The 18,399-nt window shown below is 32.3% G+C and overlaps 1 protein-coding gene across 1 annotated transcript; it reads left to right on the forward strand.

Annotated features, from left to right (window-relative positions):
* Nucleotides 1-1,055: 1,055 nt before the first annotated feature.
* Nucleotides 1,056-2,041, forward strand: LOC120198941 (myb-related protein 308-like). Its single transcript, XM_039200174.1, has 2 exons — nucleotides 1,056-1,362; nucleotides 1,450-2,041. Exons 1-2 carry the CDS (start codon nucleotides 1,100-1,102, stop codon nucleotides 1,931-1,933), a joined length of 747 nt encoding a protein of 248 aa, XP_039056105.1. The 5' UTR covers nucleotides 1,056-1,099; the 3' UTR covers nucleotides 1,934-2,041.
* The last annotated feature ends 16,358 nt before the right edge of the window (nucleotides 2,042-18,399 follow it).

The raw sequence follows: 18,399 nt of genomic DNA on the forward strand, positions 1-18,399 counted from the left end.
TGCACAACCTCAATGTACTCAAATACCTAAAATTCTTAGTAGTTTGCATTGGGCTAGTAAAAACAAAGTTATATAAATCGAATAATGTATAGAAGTATACAGTCTTGTTATGAAATGAAAATTTGAATCACTTACGAAATGTTTCTATGAAATGAATAAGAATTTATTTTACAATGTTTTATCTTACTTGTACTTGCCTCACTAAGTCAACGATTTAGCGTGTGATTGTTTCACATGTAGGTTCAGAAAAAGTAGAGAGCTAAAGCTAGTCGAGGACAACATACTCCCGCAAAAGATCAGATCAGAACAAGTTAAATTTTATGTTCTTATTATTTTGTGAATTGTTGGCATGTATTAAAAGTTTTAAATTGTAATGCTCTGATATGTTTTGTAAGCCTACACTTTTTGTATTTATGTAAATTATTGAATGTTTTATTTTCATTACAAATTTTTAACATAAATTTTGTTATAATAGTTTCACCATTCATATACAATGAGCATAAATTTTATATGAATTTTTAAAGAGTAAAAGTTTTGAAAAGTCAATGTGACACATCAGATTCGTATCCAGGTTGGGTACGGGTTGTGGGTGTTACAGAAGGTCTTGGAATATTTTATGAAAAATAGAAAAATTTTAGGTTTTTTACAATTTATGAATTTTTTTTAAAAAAGTTAAAGAAAATAAAATTTCAAGTCACGTGTCAAATATTGATTTGTTGACTTTTAACAATTTTTTTAACGATTTATTATAATGTAAACATTTAAATTGACTAAAAAAAATTAAACACATAAAAAAAAATATTTTAAATACTTATTTTTTATATTAAACATTTTTTAATATAGCATTATTTTAAGACATATTAAAAGGAAGAAAAGAAAAGAAAAATAAAGAGAGAGAGAGAGAGAGAGAGAGAGAAGCAAGCAGTCCTCGAAACCTGTCTCACCAACTCACATCTAGAAGAAAATTAGGGTCACTTTCTCTGTGTGGGAGAGTAAGAGTCAAGGCTATAAAACTGCGTCAAAAGTGCATATCAATGGCCGGCTTCAATGTTCATTTCCATTTCCCACTCCTTTTAGTTCCCCATTTTGCTGCTCATAAATGGGAAGGTCTCCCTGCTGTGAAAAATCTCACACAAACAAAGGTGCATGGACCAAGGAAGAAGACGACCGTCTCATCGCTTACATCCGAGCCCACGGTGAAGGTTGTTGGCGTTCCCTCCCAAAAGCCGCCGGCCTCCTCCGCTGCGGCAAAAGTTGCAGGCTTCGCTGGATCAACTACTTAAGACCTGACCTTAAACGCGGCAATTTCACTGAAGAAGAAGATGAACTCGTTATCAAGCTCCATAGCCTTCTCGGGAACAAGTAAAAGTCTTCAACTTTGGGTTTTAATTCTATTTCAAAATTCATTCTCGATTTTTCTTTCTGATGAGTCCGGTTTTGGATTTGTAGGTGGTCTTTAATAGCTGGGAGGCTGCCCGGAAGAACAGATAATGAGATAAAGAATTACTGGAACACACATATTAGAAGGAAGCTATTGAACAGAGGGATCGATCCAGCCACTCACCGCCCACTCAATGACTCACCTGTTCATCAAGACGTATCATCAACAATATCTTTCAATGGTGTTAAACAAGAGAAAAATGAGATCATTGATAATAATCCCAGCAAAGAAGAACGATGCCCGGACTTGAATTTGGACCTGCGAATCAGCCCCCCTTACCATCGAACACAGCAGCCTGCAGATTCATTCAAAACTGGAGCCAAACCCCTTTGCTTCTTTTGCAGTTTGGGGGTGAAAAACAGCAAAGAATGCACTTGCACCATCGATACTGCTGCTGCTAGCAGCAGTGGCAACAACACCAATAACAGTGGCTATGATTTCTTGGGGTTGAAAACTGGTTTCTTGGATTTCAGAAGTTTGGAAATGAAATGAGTGAAAGAAAAGTGGATTTTGTCTCTTTTCTTTTTCTATTTTAACCATGTAGCTTGAGGATAAATGGAGAGAATTGACCAAGAGATTTTTATTTAGTTATTGAATATATATCCCTTTAAATTACCTCTATTCTGTATGATTACTAATATTATAATCACTGTATATACAGTTTTATATATAGTAATGATACAGGTGATCATTGTTGGTGATTCGTCTTTCGTTTATTTTGATTGTATGCTTTGTGTTCTTTATTTTTATTTTTTAACTTTCAAGAGAAAAAAAGAAGCCCCTCTACAAAATTGTTTTTAACTCTTTTTCAAGTTCTATTTTAATCATTGATAATATACAAACTCCTACATACTGAGACAATTGAACTATAAGGGGACAAGTTGTTTAACTTTAAAATAAATAATATCCTAAAAAGTAATTAAATCATAAAAGATAAGAGATTAAGGGTTAATTTAATTAATTTTAAAATTTAAAGGTTTTAAAAAGTAATTAAACCTGACAAACTTGAACTCAAGGCCTAATTCCATTACTTTAAAACTTACAGTATCCTAAAAACAATTATACCAAAAGTTTTTGGGGTAATTACAATAGCTTTAAAACTATCAGTGGCTTAAAAGATAGTTAGACCATCAAAGTTTGTGAGCATTTCCCTTTCATCAATAACGTTGATCTATCTCTGCTTGCAAACATAGCTGCTCGAACCTGAATCTTTTAAAAATAATAATATTTTCTTTTATCTCATAGTTTAAATTATTACGATTTTAAATTTTATTTTTCATTTCCATTTTTCTCGTCTTGCTTTTGAAAAGTGCATTAATTCCGTTTGTAAGCAATGGATAAGCTATGATAGGAGGGTAAATTAAGAAAGATGAAAGTGGTGGGTAACCTATCCATTCCCCCTCTAAATAATAAAAGCTCCTACGAAACTGTCCTACCAACAATTAATCCCCTTCCCCACTACTAACCAAACTATTAATAATAATCCATATATATATATATATATTTATATTTAGTACGAACCAAGTGATCTTACTATTAAATAAATTATTGTTATTACTTGAAGTTCTGAATTTGAGTACTATGAATATCAAATTGTGTTCAATCAGGTTAAATTCGAACTAATTCAGAGCTGTCCTTCCCTTTGGTATTACCCAAGTACCTAATTTTGGGATAAATTTTTAGGGACTAAATTGGACATGCTCAACACTTAAAATAAAATAGTGCAATAAACTTGCATTTGTTTGGAAGTTTAGTGTTTGCATTTTTTATCTTTATTATATGCCCCAATTTTGGGGGGAAAATGTATTGTTGCCGTCCAATTAAATTCGAATTTGATCAAGTTTTTAAAATTTAAAATGATTCAACTGTAAATTAGGGCATCTATTTGAACCGCACAAATGTTTTATTATCATTCAAAAACAAACTTATAAACGAATTTATAGTTATAACAATAGTAAAGTGAAATTGGTAAAACACATACCTTTATTATCATTTCTTGATCGATCACTAATATGATATCTTTGAACTTTTTTAGAATACCTTGACGATTTAAGTTAGTACTCTTTCAGGAAAAAATGAGAGAGTTAGTACTCTGTCTATTTAATAGAAAAATATAAACGCAAACACATTGATATTATAATTCTATTAATGACTCGTTTACTTATCAAATAAAAATTGAAATTATCTAATTACAAATGAGAAGGAGAATGCCTCGTAAACAAGTAGACATTTAAAATACAGATGATATTGTCGAAACGATTTTCCAAAAAGGGAAGGGGTCTCGTTTCGAAATAATTTTTGATGATCGGTTAATGATAAAACGTGGTTCGAGGAGTCACCACCAATATTTGGTTAGGCCGTGATTGGACACCCAAAAAGTATGCCATTTTAAAAAATATTCATTTTAAATAAAACAACAAATTTGATGTCTGCATTACCAAAATTTGAGTTCGGGAGTTGGTTACTTGTAAGGAAGGATTAACACCCTACATCGCCCTAAATCGGTACCTAGTCGATTAATTAGTTGTTTTGCAATTAAATTTAAGAATTTGAGTCTAATTTAATTTAAGATCCCCTACAAATAATATTATTTGAATTTTTGGACGAAACATGATAATATTTAATTATTTCCTATTAAGAAGAATCGATCTCTCATACCTTAAAGCAATCGATTCTTATTCCAATCGAAATAAAGAAATATTAAAATTACATTCTAAAGTTCATTATTAATTCAAAATAACAACAACAAAATAATTTTAAGAGAGAAAACAATAATATCTAATTATTTCCAATCGAGAATAAATGACATTTCGTGCCTTAAAATAGTCATTTATTACCCCCAATTGAAATGAAGAGATATCACTATTTCGTCTTAAAATTAAATATTTATTCGAGCGAAAATGATAATATCTAATGATTTCCAATATAGAATAAATGACCTCTCATGCCTTAAAGCAGTCATTTATTACTCCAACGAAATGAAGAGATAACATTATTCCGTCTTAAAATCAATATTGGCTCAAGAGAAAACGATAATATATGATTATTTCCAATCGAGAATAAATGACCTCTCATGCCTTAAAGCAATCATTTAGTACTTCGATCGAAATGATGAGATATTACTGTTGAGTTAATCGATCGACGGAATTGGTCAAGAGAGGGGGTGAATTGGTAATAAAAATTTCGGTAGAAAATTTTGCAGAAAATTGAAAATATTTGCACAGAGATTTAGAGTGGTTCAACTTTCTCAACCAAAGTCTACGTCCACTACCTTAGCTATCCACACTAAGAATTTTCCACAAATTCACTAATTTTTCTTTCTTTTGAGGACAAAGAGTAACCTTACAAATTCCTCAAGAATTATACCCCAAATTCTTGAGGAAACTCTCTCCCAAAGAGAACAATACAAATTTCGCAAACTTACAGAAAAAACCTCACAAGGTAAGATGTTTGCACAATTTTATAACAAAGAAAGAACACTCAAGAATAATACAACTGAGCACAATAAGTGTTCTTGAAAGCAAAGATGAATATTGAATGATATAGGCTTGAAAATGCTCAAACTTGGGGTTTGATGCTTTCTCTTTGATTCTCTCTCAATTTTTCTTAATTGTTGTTGATAAATGGCTTCTAAGCTTGTTTAAATACTCCTAGGATTAATTCTAAACGTTGGGGATCATTGGTGGAGTCAATAGAGCCGTTATTATGTGAAAACAATTAATAAAACAGCTTGGAGTGTGGGGGGGTATCGGTACCCCATCATAGGATATATGTACTTGCAGTGTAAAATTCAAATATTTTGACCGTTATAAGATTGGAGATATCAGTATCTCATGTGGAGTATCGTTACCCTCCGAGCATTCTGTTATTTCTAAGAACCAAATCTTACATAGGGTATCGGTACCCTCTGGGGGGGTATCAGTACCCTCTGGGCAATCTGCCTTTTTCGGTTTGAGATTTATTAAGAAAAGATTTTTGGCTCGATTAAGGCTCAAAATAATTTGTAAAATTTGTTTCAAAAATATTTTAAGACTAAAACACATCTTTACACTTAAGTAAGGATTAAAATTGTCATTTGAAAAACTTGAAGTAATATTTTTGATATTCGAATAATTTAATCGAATATATATTTGAAAATGATTAGAAAATCTTAAAATCGAATAACATTTAATTTGTTATATCGAAACATCAAAATGTTTTCAACAATTACTATTTTCAATATCGACTCGAGTGTTACTATTTTTGATACCAATTGTTGAGTTAATCGATCGACGGAATTGGCCAAGAGGGGGTGAATTGGCAATAAAAATTTCGGTGGAAGCTTTTGCAGAAAATTGAAAATATTACACAGAGATTTAGAGTTGTTCAACTTTCTCAACCAAAGTCTACGTCCACTACCTTAGCTATCCACACTAAGGACTTTCCACAAATTCACTAATTTGTCTTTCTTTTGAGGACAAAGAGTAACATTAAAAAATCCCTCAAGAATTATACCCCAAATTCTTGAGAACACTCTCTCCCAAAGAGAATAATACAAATTTTGTAAACTTACAGAAAAAACCTCACAAGGTAAGATGTTTGCACAATTCTAGAACAAAGAAAGAACACTCAAGAATAATACAACTGAGCACAATAAGTGTTCTTGAAACCAAAGATGAATATTGAATGAAATAGGCTTGAAAATGTTCAAACTTGGGGTTTGATGCTTTCTCTTTGATTCTCTCTCAATTCTTCTTAATTGTTGTTGATTAATAGCTTCTAAGCTTGTTTAAATACTCCTTGGATCAATTCTGAACGTTGGGGATCATTGGTGGAGTCAATAGAGCCGTTATTATGTGAAAACAATTAATAAAACAGCTTGGAGTGTGGGGGGTATCGGTACCCCATCATAGGGTATCTATACCTGCAGTGTAAAATTTAAATATTTTGACCGTTATAAGTTTGGAGATATCGGTATCTCCTGTGGGGTATCGTTACCCTCCGAGCATTCTGTTATTTTTAAGAGCCAAATCTTACATAGGGTATCGGAACCCTCTGGGGGTATCGGTACCCTATGGGCAATCTGCCTTTTTCGGTTTGAGATTTATTAAGAAAATATTTTTGGCTCGATTAAGGCTCAAAATACTTTGTAAAATTTGTTTTAAAAATATTTTAAGACTAAAACACATCTTTACACTTAAGTAAGGATTAAAATTGTCATTTGAAAAACTTGAAGTAATATTTTTGATATTCGAATAATTTAATCGAAAATATATTTGAAAATGATTAGAAAATCTTAAAATCGAATAACATTTAATTTGTTATATCGAAACATCAAAATGTTTTCAACAATCTCCCCCTTTTTGATATAGCAAAACATTTTAGTAATTTTAAGATTTTCTTATTGAAAATCATTTTAGAAAACAATTTTGAGAAAATTATTACTCCCCCTTACTATAACACTTCTCCCCTTTTTTGTTAAATCAAAAAGACTCTATAAACGTTTTGAAACAAGGGTTTAAAAAAATTAGCCAATTGATATGTAGAAATTTAAAACTTAAGCTTCTATGATCACAATCAAGAGAAATGTTAGCCATTAGTTTCATAAATCAATATTCATTAATAATATGCAATGGTAATTGGTAATATTCTAATATGATGCAAAACTTAAAATCAAATTTAAAAAAAATTCAAACAAACCAAATACATATTAAGTTAAAACATCCAAACATCCATAACAAACAAATCCAATAAGTTCTAAATCAAACCAAGAGAAAACTAAAGAAAGGCAAGGTTTAATCCATAGGAGGATCGGGAGGAGCATGATAATGTGTTCGCATCTCGAGAGTGAAAGCATCTAAACGTTCGTTCATCTCCCATTATTGAGCCCCCATTGCGGTTAAATGAGACTCGATGGATGCAAACCTTAGATCAAATGTCTCCATAAATGATCGAAAGTATGGAGGCATTTGTTCCTCTTACTGTACTGGCATATCCTCGAGTGATTCATCATCAATGTCTTGCATTAGTTGTTGAAGCTCTGGATCATCGTCTGCTGCTGGTGCCGGAGGAGGTGGAGCTCGTGAAGAACTAGCTCCCAGAGTTTTCTCAGTTGTTCGAACGCATTGATTAGTTTTCTTATCCAATGCCCATCCTGATTTCTTTAAAGATGTCAAGTTGATTTCGTTTTTGAGAGGGATGGCTATATTAAGATGTACTCTAAGCTCGGCTTTGATAAACAAATTGCTTAGAAGACAACTGTAAACTAGAGTTTCATAAACTTTCTTATTAGGGACAAGGTTTACGGTTTCAACGAGTTTGGAAAAGATAATTTGTGGTAGGTTCATTTTTCTATTATTATGGATACAATGTATCCACCAAAGGTCTAAGGCTCTAAAAGTGAAGTATTTGCCTCCGGATGGTCTAAACCACCAAGAGATCATCAGATGAAGAAAATGATCTTGGTGATCTAACACACTCGCACTAGACTTGACCTTGTAAGGAGAACCTACTGTTTCTTTTTCATTATATAAGCCATCATTAACTAATCCAAATGCGTTAGCAATGTACTGGGAATCAATATAGATGAATCAACCTAGAAGATAGGATTGAATTCCTATTGTTTCGATTTTAGTTTGGTTTTAAATACAAACGACATTTGAATAGAAAATTCGAAAAAGATGTTGGTAAACTACTGGTTCGAGATGAAAAAGTTTATCAAATTTCCAATCTTGAAGAGTAGGAAAATATCTAAAGTTTATTGCTTCCATAGCTCGAAGAGAAGGAATACGTTATTCTCGGATTTTGTATGACTCAAAATAATGAGAATACCTAAAGAAGAGATTTTGTCTACAACTAGGTTCGTTAAAGCACGAATTACGAATAGTCATATCAGGATCATAAGGATTAGGAATTTGTTGAATAGGAGGTTATTTAGAGGTGGGTTAGGAGGTTGGTTAGAGAGACTAGAGGATGTCCTGGGGCGTTTTTGAGACATGATTAAGAAATCGGAAGAGTAACCTGTAAATTTAAAACATATGTATGCAATACAATCAATTCCCAAAACTCAAATGAGTCCTCAATATTTCAAGGTTCTCTAAAATAATTTTAATAGGCAATTTTGAAAACTATGTTCAAAAATAACGTTTGAAAATCAATATATAATTTTCAAGGATAACATAATTAAATCAAAACACAACAATTTGAAAATCATTTTTTTAAATTTCAAAAATTAAAAGAATTTGAACAAATCTTGTGTTTTTGATAAAATTAGTTGTAGAATCTAGTTTAGAAACATCATATAATCAAAGCCCGATCACTATTTCAACCTAGAACTAATCAAAACTAGTCCTAAGTTCAAAAATCAATAAAATAGAGTTTTTAGAAAATTACCTTGAAAGATTAAGATTGAGTGGATTTTGATGATGTTTGCACAAAATTAATGATGCTAGCAGGTTTAGGAGTTGAAAACTGAGTGAAATCCGACTTGAAATTGTTGATTTTAAGTAATGTAGAGATTAGGGGTGAGAGAAAGAGTGAAATGGCGAGAGAGAGATAAGAAGAGGGTTTTGGCAAAATGAGGTTCTTGGGCGTTTAATAACTAAAACCCGTGTAGGGTATCAGTACCCTCAGTGGGGGTATCTGTAACACCCCCAACCCGTATCCGACCCGGATACGAGTCTGGAGTGTCACATTGACTTTTCAAACATTTATTCGTATAAAATATTGAGTAATTTAAAAACTTTTATAGCATTCAACTTATTCAAAATGTTTACAAAACTATTCAGAGTTTATACTATATATTCTTTTGAATACATGTCAACTAGAACTTTATATATTAAAGTACATATTAATAACCTCTTTTCTGATCTGACATTGAGTAAGGAGAACTGACCTGTCTTACTCCACATCGCTCTTTACTCCTCTCCATACCTACGTGTAAGTCACTTACACGCTAAGTCGTTGACTTAGTGAGGCATATAAAACATATAATAAAACCACAAACCATTTCATATAACATAATGCATACTTATACATATATCATTAATATACTTATCAGTACTCATATCATTATTACTAATTTCTTTCTATCATGTAAGCATATATATAGTATCATAACAAGTTATTTATTATCTTTAAAGACCTTGTATTAGCCCATGTATACATTTGAGAACTTAAGGTATGTGAGTACATTGAGGTTGTGCACTAATGCTGTCACCACAGCTCGTATCAATTCCCTCATGGGGCACCGAACCTTAGTTCAGTATTCGTCCCGAAGGACCAGTCCATAGATCTCGAAGAACCTAGGTAAACAGTCCATATATCCCGAAGAACATAGGTAAACAATCCATATGTCCCGAAGAACATAGGTAAACACTCCATATGTCCCGAAGAACATAGGTAAACCCTCGACCCTTGGCATGCCAACTATACCACTAGCTCTCTTATCACATAACATGGGCATTAACATTCATAACAGTTCAATTTACTTATTCATATCCTTTCTCTTATGAACATATATCTTTTCTTTTCAGTCACGTACCAAATGTACGTGTAATCATTGATCTTATAATCACATGTTCATTCTCTTTGGTCACATACCATATGTATGTGTAAACATATATCTAATATCATATAACACGCATCACAAATGCATGTATTCACATAAATCATTTCTTATAGCTTTATTCATATCACATATTCATATAAGCTAATATCTTATTTCATATATACTTTCCATATAACTTATATATCTCATAATTACATAAATCATAACATTGATCACCAATCAAATAACATTTTAGAAGTTACTTCTTACCATAGTAACTCCATCACTGGCTCATCGCAAGCCAAATGTTTATTCAATAATATCAGTACAAATTAAATTTCACTCACCTTAGCTTTGCTTTGATTCGATTATAATCCTTCAATTGATCCAGAACGGGATCACGTTCTATATCTACATCATCATACATAGATCTATATTAGTATTATAACTAATATACTCTAATGGTTCACTCTTTAGAGTAAGAGAAAAGGCAATTTCATCTTTTAATGAAGGTATGCATCGATGCACTACTGATGCATCGGTGCATAAAATGCATTTGATGTTGTATTATTACTGGGATGCATCGATGCACTACTTATGCATCGATGCACGAATTGCATTCGATGTATTTATTTTAAAAGAGTGCATCCATGCACTTCCTGTGCATCGATACACCTTCTAACGATTTCTGGGTTTTAACCTTGATGCATCGATGCACTATGAATGTGCATCGATGCACTATGCCCAGAACCTCTTTTTGAACCCGAAAATTCATTCATTTTGGATTAAATCATTCATGTTTCATCCCCTTTTTCCTTCTTAACTCTAGTACACATACTTAAACCAATATATACTCATTTATTTCATCTTAAACCTTAATATTCTCTGATCTTTATTAACTTCAAGAATCATACCAGATTTTTAACATGTTTTAAATCTAATTCTAACACTCCATATTCCTTAATTAGATTAATGACAAGTCAAATTCCTTCTCAAAATTCACTTACTAACTCTTTTCCAGAATTTCCTTTAAAAACTCATTTTCTTTAATCTTTCATAACTTCTTTATCTTTTGATTTTAGAACAACTTAAGCTTTTCATAAGCTTAAGTATTACCTAATGATCAAAACCCACTCTTAAAATTAACAAATAATAAGCTAACAAGGAATCTTACCTTTGCAAGCTTGGCTCTTCTCTCTCTCATACATGAAGAAGAAGAAGATGAAGAGAATATCTCTTCATCCTTATCCCCTCTAACATATATATCCTTATCATATCTATTTTTAATTCATTTATTAGTCAAATGACCATTTTACCCTCTACTTCATTTGATAATTACTAATAACTTTTAGGATTTATTTCCTGATAAATCATTGAACTAATCCATTCTTCTACTTTAATCACCAAATTTCTGAAACTTTACCATTTAGTCACTAACCCATAGTTTGGGATGTTACAGTATCGATACCCATTCAAAGAGGGTATCAATACCCATGCAAAGGGGGTATCGATACCTAGCACTTAGAAAGTTAAATATTTGTGTTAATCATTCAAAAATCCAAATTAATATTTTTTAGTGGTATTGACAACTCATATTATGAAAATTAACTATGTTCAATCAATCAAATCTATCATTAAATTCTATTTCAACATATAATCAATTTTCACTAAGAATCATAAACTCCCCCTAACTATTAGCAAAGAATGCAATCAAAAATATTATTTTTATAAGCATTTTCATTTCTAATTAAAAGTGCTAAAATTATTTTAAACACTAAGTGAAAATAGGTCAGTTAAACCTAATTCTCTCATAAGTGTCCAAAATCTCTCTTTATCTAAAGGTTTTGTAAAGATATCCGCTAATTGGTGCAAAGTGTCAACATATTCTAGAACTATATCTTCTTTTCTGACATGATCTCTAATGAAATGATGTCTAATTTCAATGTGCTTAGTTCTAGAGTGCTGGATGGGATTTTTAGTGAGACAAAAAGCACTAGTATTGTCACACTTGATAGGTATGGTACCTACTTCAATTCCATAATCTAAAAGTTATTGTTTCATCCATAAAACTTGTGCACAACAACTACCCGCTGAATTGTATTATACTTCAGTGGTAGATAATGCAACACAATTTTGTTTCTTTGAAAACCAAGAAATCAACATATTTCCTAGGAATTGGCAAGTACCGGAGGTGCTTTTCCTATCTATTTTGCATCCTCCATAATCCACATCAGAGAAAGCATGCAAGCTAAAGCTAGAGTCTCTAGGATACCATAATCCTAAACTAGGAGTATCCTTAAGGTATCTAAAGATTCTCTTAACAGCTAGTAAGTGTGATTTCTTAGGGTATGATTGAAATCTAGTACATAAGCAAATACTAAACATAATGTCCAGTCTACTTGCGGTTAGATAAAGCAAAGAGCCAATCATTGACCTATATAGTTTAACATCCACACATTTACCTCCTTCATATTTGTCAAACTTTGTAGAAGAGCTCATTGGAGTGGCGTGAGGTTTCTCATTTTTCAGTCCAAACTTCTTGAGCATATCCTTGACGTACTTAGCTTGATTAATGAAGATGCCATCTTTTCTTTGCTTGATTTGGAGTCCCAAGAAAAATGAGAGCTCCCCCATCATGCTCATCTCGAATTCACTATGCATTAGCTTAGAAAATTCTTGGCAAAGAGCATCATTAGTAGAACCAAATATTATATCATCAACATAAATTTGAACTACTAATAAATCTTTACCTTTAAACTTTAAAAACAATGTAGTGTCAACCTTCCCTTTTGAAAAACATTTTTCAATTAAAACGTTTGACAATATTTTAATACCAAGCTCTAGGAGCTTGTTTTAAACCATAAAGCGCTTTTGTCAATTTAAAAACATGATTTGGAAATTTTGAATCTTCAAAACTAGGAGGTTGTTCCACATACACTTCTTCTTTTATAAAACCATTTAAAAATGAACTTTTAACATCCATTTGATATAATTTAAATTCATTGAAACATGCAAATGCTAATAACATTCTAATTGCTTCCATCCTAGCTACTGGAGCGTATATTTCATCATAGTTTATGTCATATTCTTGAGTATAGCCTTGAGCAAAAAGTCTAGCCTTGTTTCTCACTATATTACCACTATCATCAAGCTTATTCCTAAATACCCATCTAGTACCTATAATAGATTTATTTTTAGGCCTTTCAACTAATGTCCATACTCTACTTCTCTCAAATTGATTTAACTCTTCTTGCATAGCCATAATCCAATGTTCATCATTTAATGATTCTTTAATATTCTTAGGCTATATGCATGAAATAAATGCAACATAATTACATATATTTCTAAGAGAAGATCGAGTTGTTACCCCTTTTGATAAATCACCTATTATTTCACCATCCTTGACATAGTTGTATTCCTTTGGGTAAGAGACTTCCCTTTCTTCAATGGTTGGATTCTCTAGAGGATCTTGAGTTTCCTCATCTTTCGTTTCTTCTTTTGACGATGGTTCTCCAACGTCATGTCTAACATCTTTTGTGTTTATAATACCTACATCATCATTCACACAAGAATCCTTCATCGGAAGGGGATTATCATCGAAAATAACATGTATAGACTCTTCTACAACTAAAGTTCTTTTATTAAATACTCGATAAGCTTTATAATTTAAGGAATAACCTAGAAAAATTTCTTCATCATTTTTAGCATCAAATTTGCCAAGATTTTCTTTATCGTTGTTTAAAACAAAACATGTACATCCAAAAGAATGAAAATAACTAATGTTAGGCTTTTTATTTTTGAAAAGTTCATATGAACAACTCAATTTTGTTGAGGAGTTCTAGGTGCTGAAAAATTATGGATAATACCATTATAATTACAAAACTCAGTAAATCTAATATTTTAAATCTAGTTCCATGATCACTCCTAACACTAGTTATGGAGTAATCTTTTTCGTTTTGGATTACTTTTGAAAATGTGATGAATTTTTCTAAAGCTTCATCTTTAGTACTTAAGAATAGAACCCAAGTATATATAGAATAATCATCTACTAAGACAAATGCATATTGTTTTCCACCCAAGCTAGTTGTACTAGATGGCCCAAAAAGGTCTAAATGGATCAATTGTAATACTCTACCGGTGGATACATCATTAATGGACTTAAAAGAAACTCGATTTTGTTTTCTTTTAGCACAAGCATCACAGATTTTATTATTATCAAATTTTAGTTTAGGCAACCCTCGAACTAAATCTCCTTGAATTAGTCATTGTAAAACACTCATACTAGCATGTCTAGTCTCCTATGCCATAACCATCATTCTCATCCTTAGCAACTAGGCATAAATTAGTCATATCTATAGAATCTAAATGCACCATGTATATGTTTCTTATTCTTTGACCAACAAGCATAATCTGATTAGATGCAATGTCAACAACTTTACAACCACTAGTCTCAAACATGACACTGAATCCCTTATCGCATAATTGACTAATACTCAATAGATTATGCTTTAATCCATTCACATATAGTACATTTTTAATTTGTATGGAAGAGGAATTACCTATAGTACCTATACCTTCAATGTGACCTTTTGAATTATCACCAAAAGTCACATCTCCTCCATTTTTGGCGTTAAGCTCTATGAACCAGCTCTTGTCTCCGGTCATGTGTCTTGAGCATCCACTATCAAGGTACCATGAGTTTGAATTTGTTTCCCGTGCCTTCTAGCAATGCTCATTTTCCTACAAACATAGATTAAATTTTGATTTTTGGTACCCAAATTCTTTTGGGTTCATATTCATTAGTTTCCAAAATCCTAGCCCCGTAGGTATCTATTTGTGTAGGATATTCTTATCTTTAGTAGTAATGAGTCCTTTAGAAACCCATATACTTCTAATGATTTTACCATTTGAGGTTCTTTGGGGACCTCTATGATTGTAGCTTTTAAAACTTTTTCTAACAAAGTTGATTTTTGAACTTTCTCCATTTTCAAAACGTTTTGGATTAACTTTATTAAAAGAAGCTTTAAGATCATCGATTTTCTTTTGATGATCGTCATTTACTCTTGAAAGTAAGTTATGCAAATCGGTGTTTTTCTTTTCAAATTCATCTAATTTGATTTGCAATTCTTTGATCTTACTTTCAAGATCATTGTTGGTTTTGGACATAAGACTATTTTCATTTTTCAATTTTAAAATATCATTTTTTTTATTTTGAAAATAAAGTCTTATAATCCAAAGCCAACCCATTGTAATCCTCTAATAACTCATTATAAGATAAATCATATGAATCAAATGAGTTAGAGGTTACCTGAGAATCCTCTACAAATGCCATCAAACACAAGTTTGCCAGTTCTTGTTCCTCTTCATCAGAACCTTCTTCATCACTCCATGTAGCCATATGAGCCTTGTGCTTCTTTTTGGATTGACCCTTTTTCTTCAATTACGGGAAATTGTATTTGACATGACCTGGCTTTTTGCACTCATAGCAAATAATAGAGTCTTTCTCCTTCGGTTCGTTTTTGAAGCCTTCGTTTCGCTTAAATTTTATGCATCGGTTGGGCCTCATTAATTTTTTAAACCATTTGGTAAATAATGCCATTTCCTCGTCATCCGAATCACTCTCATCCTTTGTGGATTTGAGAGCAACTCCAATGTTCTTCTTTTTCTTCTCCGTCTCTTTCTTTATCTCATCTGTCTTTTCGATGTCTAGCTCATCTTGAAGCATCATTTCATGCATGAGGACATAACCAATTATCTTATCGAGGGTCAAGGATTTTAAGTTCTTAGGATCGATGATCGTCGTCTTCTTTGATTGCCAAGATTTTGGAAGGGAGTAAACTAACTTCCTCACAAGCTTCTCATTTGGAATGATCTCTACAAATGATTTGAGACCATTGACAATCGTGGAAAATCTATCCGTCATAGCCTTGATATCTTCATCCAGTTTTATCTTGAAATTTTCATATGTATGAGTTAAAAGATTAATTTTGGATTCTTTTACCTCGTTTGTGCCTTCATGAGTGACTTATAGTTTATCCCATATTTCCTTGGCGGTTGTACAAGATGATACTCTCCCGTATTCATCCGGTCCAAGAGCACAAAATATAATATGGATAGCTTTGGAGTTGAGCTGGAACATTCTTCTCTCTCATTCACTCCACAATCTTGGATGAGTGAAATATTTGATATATCCGTCTTCTATGATATTCCATGATCCCATTTCACTTTCTTGAATGAAGTACATCATTTAATTCTTCCAATAAGCATAATTAGCTCCATTGAATAAATGAGGCTTGTTGATAGGCAATGAATCAAGACCGAAGTCGTGGTTTGAAGTTGAGGTCATTGATGACTTGATTATCGATATAACTCTTACCGAATCGACTTAAGAGACGATTAAACCTTCAAATGAGTGAGGCTCTGATACCAATTATTGAGTTAATCCATCGATAGAATTGGCCAAGAGGGGGTGAATTGGCAATAAAAATTTCGGTGGAAGCTTTTGCAGAAAATTAAAAATATTGCACAGAGATTTAGAGTTGTTCAACTTTCTCAACCAAAGTCTACGTCCACTACCTTAGCTATCCATACTAAGGACTTTCCATAAATTCACTAATTTGTCTTTCTTTTGAGGACAAAGAGTAACCTTAAAAAATCCCTCAGGAATTATACCCCAAATTCTTGAGAACACTCTCTCCCAAAGAGAACAATACAAATTTCGCAAACTTACAGAAAAAACCTCACAAGGTAAGATGTTTGCACAATTCTATAACAAAGAAAGAACACTCAAGAATAATACAACTGAGCACAATAAGTGTTCTTGAAAGCAAAGATGAATATTGAATGAAATAGGCTTGAAAATGCTCAAACTTGGGGTTTGATGCTTTCTCTTTGATTCTCTCTCAATTCTTCTTAATTGTTGTTGATCAATAGCTTCTAAGCTTGTTCAAATACTCCTTGGATCAATTCTGAATGTTGGGGATCATTGGTGGAGTCAATAGAGCCGTTATTATGTGAAAATAATTAATAAAACAGCTTAGAGTGTGGGGGGTATCGGTACCCCATCATAGGGTATATGTACATGCAGTGTAAGATTCAAATATTTTGGCCATTATAAGATTGGAGATATCAGTATCTCCTGTGGGGTATCGTTACCCTCTGAGCATTCTGTTATTTCTAAGAGCCAAATCTTACATAGGGTATCGAAACCCTCTGGGGGTATCGGTACCCTCTGGGTAATCAGCCTTTTTCGGTTTGAGATTTATAAAGAAAATATTTTTGGCTCGATTAAGGCTCAAAATACTTTGTAAAATTTGTTTCAAAAATATTTTAAGACTAAAACACATCTTTACACTTAAGTAAGGATTAAAATTGTCATTTGAAAAACTTGAAGTAATATTTTTGATATTCGAATAATTTAATTGAATATATATTTGAAAATGATTAGAAAATCTTAAAATCGAATAACATTTAATTTTTTATATCGAAATATCAAATTTTTTTCAACAATTACTATTTTCAATATCGACTCGAGTGTTACTATTTTGAAATCTTATGGAAAAACACATGCAAAAATAAAACAAATAAAAAGCATACCCTATTGAATTCTCGAATATTGACAAGTAAAAAATTAATAGTTTGTCTGAGATTGGTGGCATTAAGACCGAAGCATTTGAAAAATATCCCTTTATTGCTTTAAAAACTCCTTGGCAATCATCGTTCCATACCCGTGGGTTATTTTTACAGATAAGGCAGAAAATAAGATCACACTTCTCGTTTAATTGTGAAATAAACCGGGTGATGTAGTTTAATCTTCCCAGGAATCCTCAAACTTATTTTTGTGTTTGTGGGGTAGTAAATACTGAATAGCTTTGAATTTGTCTGTATTTACTTCATTCCTTTTTTGCTCACTACAAACCCCAAGAGTGTCTAGACATTACCCTGAATGTACACTTGCTTGGATTGAGTTTTAGCTGACACTTTCTTAATCTTTGGAAAAGTTTCCTTAGATTCTCAATGTGTTCTTCCTCTGTTTTGACCTTAACAATCATATCATCGACATATACTTCTATTTCTCTATGCATCATGTCGTGAAACAGTGTTACCATGGCTCTCTGGTAGGTTGCCCCTGCATTCTTTAGCTCGAATGACATCACCTTATAGCAAAATGTTCCCCCACATGGTGACAAACGTAGTCTTTTCCATATCTTCAGGATGTATCTTTATTTGATTATAATGCAAAAATCATCCATGAATGAAAATAGAGAGTTTCCAGTAGTATTGTCCACCAAGGTGTCTATGTGTGGCAAAGAGAAATTATCTTTCAGGTTGACCTTGTTAAGATCTCTGTAGTCAACGCACATGTGAACTTTCCCCTCCTTCTTGGGTACTGGAACAATGTTTGCCACCCATTCCGAATACTTGGCTACTT

This window comes from Hibiscus syriacus, unplaced genomic scaffold (genome assembly GCF_006381635.1).
Source record: "Hibiscus syriacus cultivar Baekdansim isolate YM2019G1 unplaced genomic scaffold, ASM638163v2 tig00000340_pilon, whole genome shotgun sequence".
Taxonomy (NCBI): Eukaryota; Viridiplantae; Streptophyta; class Magnoliopsida; order Malvales; family Malvaceae; genus Hibiscus; species Hibiscus syriacus.

What these genes read in the sequence shown, in the direction of transcription:
- LOC120198941 (XM_039200174.1), top strand. Translation starts at nt 1,100, where the DNA reads ATGGGAAGGTCTCCCTGCTGTGAAAAATCTCACACAAACAAAGGTGCA. An exon ending in CATAGCCTTCTCGGGAACAA is followed by an intron (nt 1,363 to 1,449) that starts GTAAAAGTCTTC and finishes TTGGATTTGTAG; the next exon opens with GTGGTCTTTAATAGCTGGGA.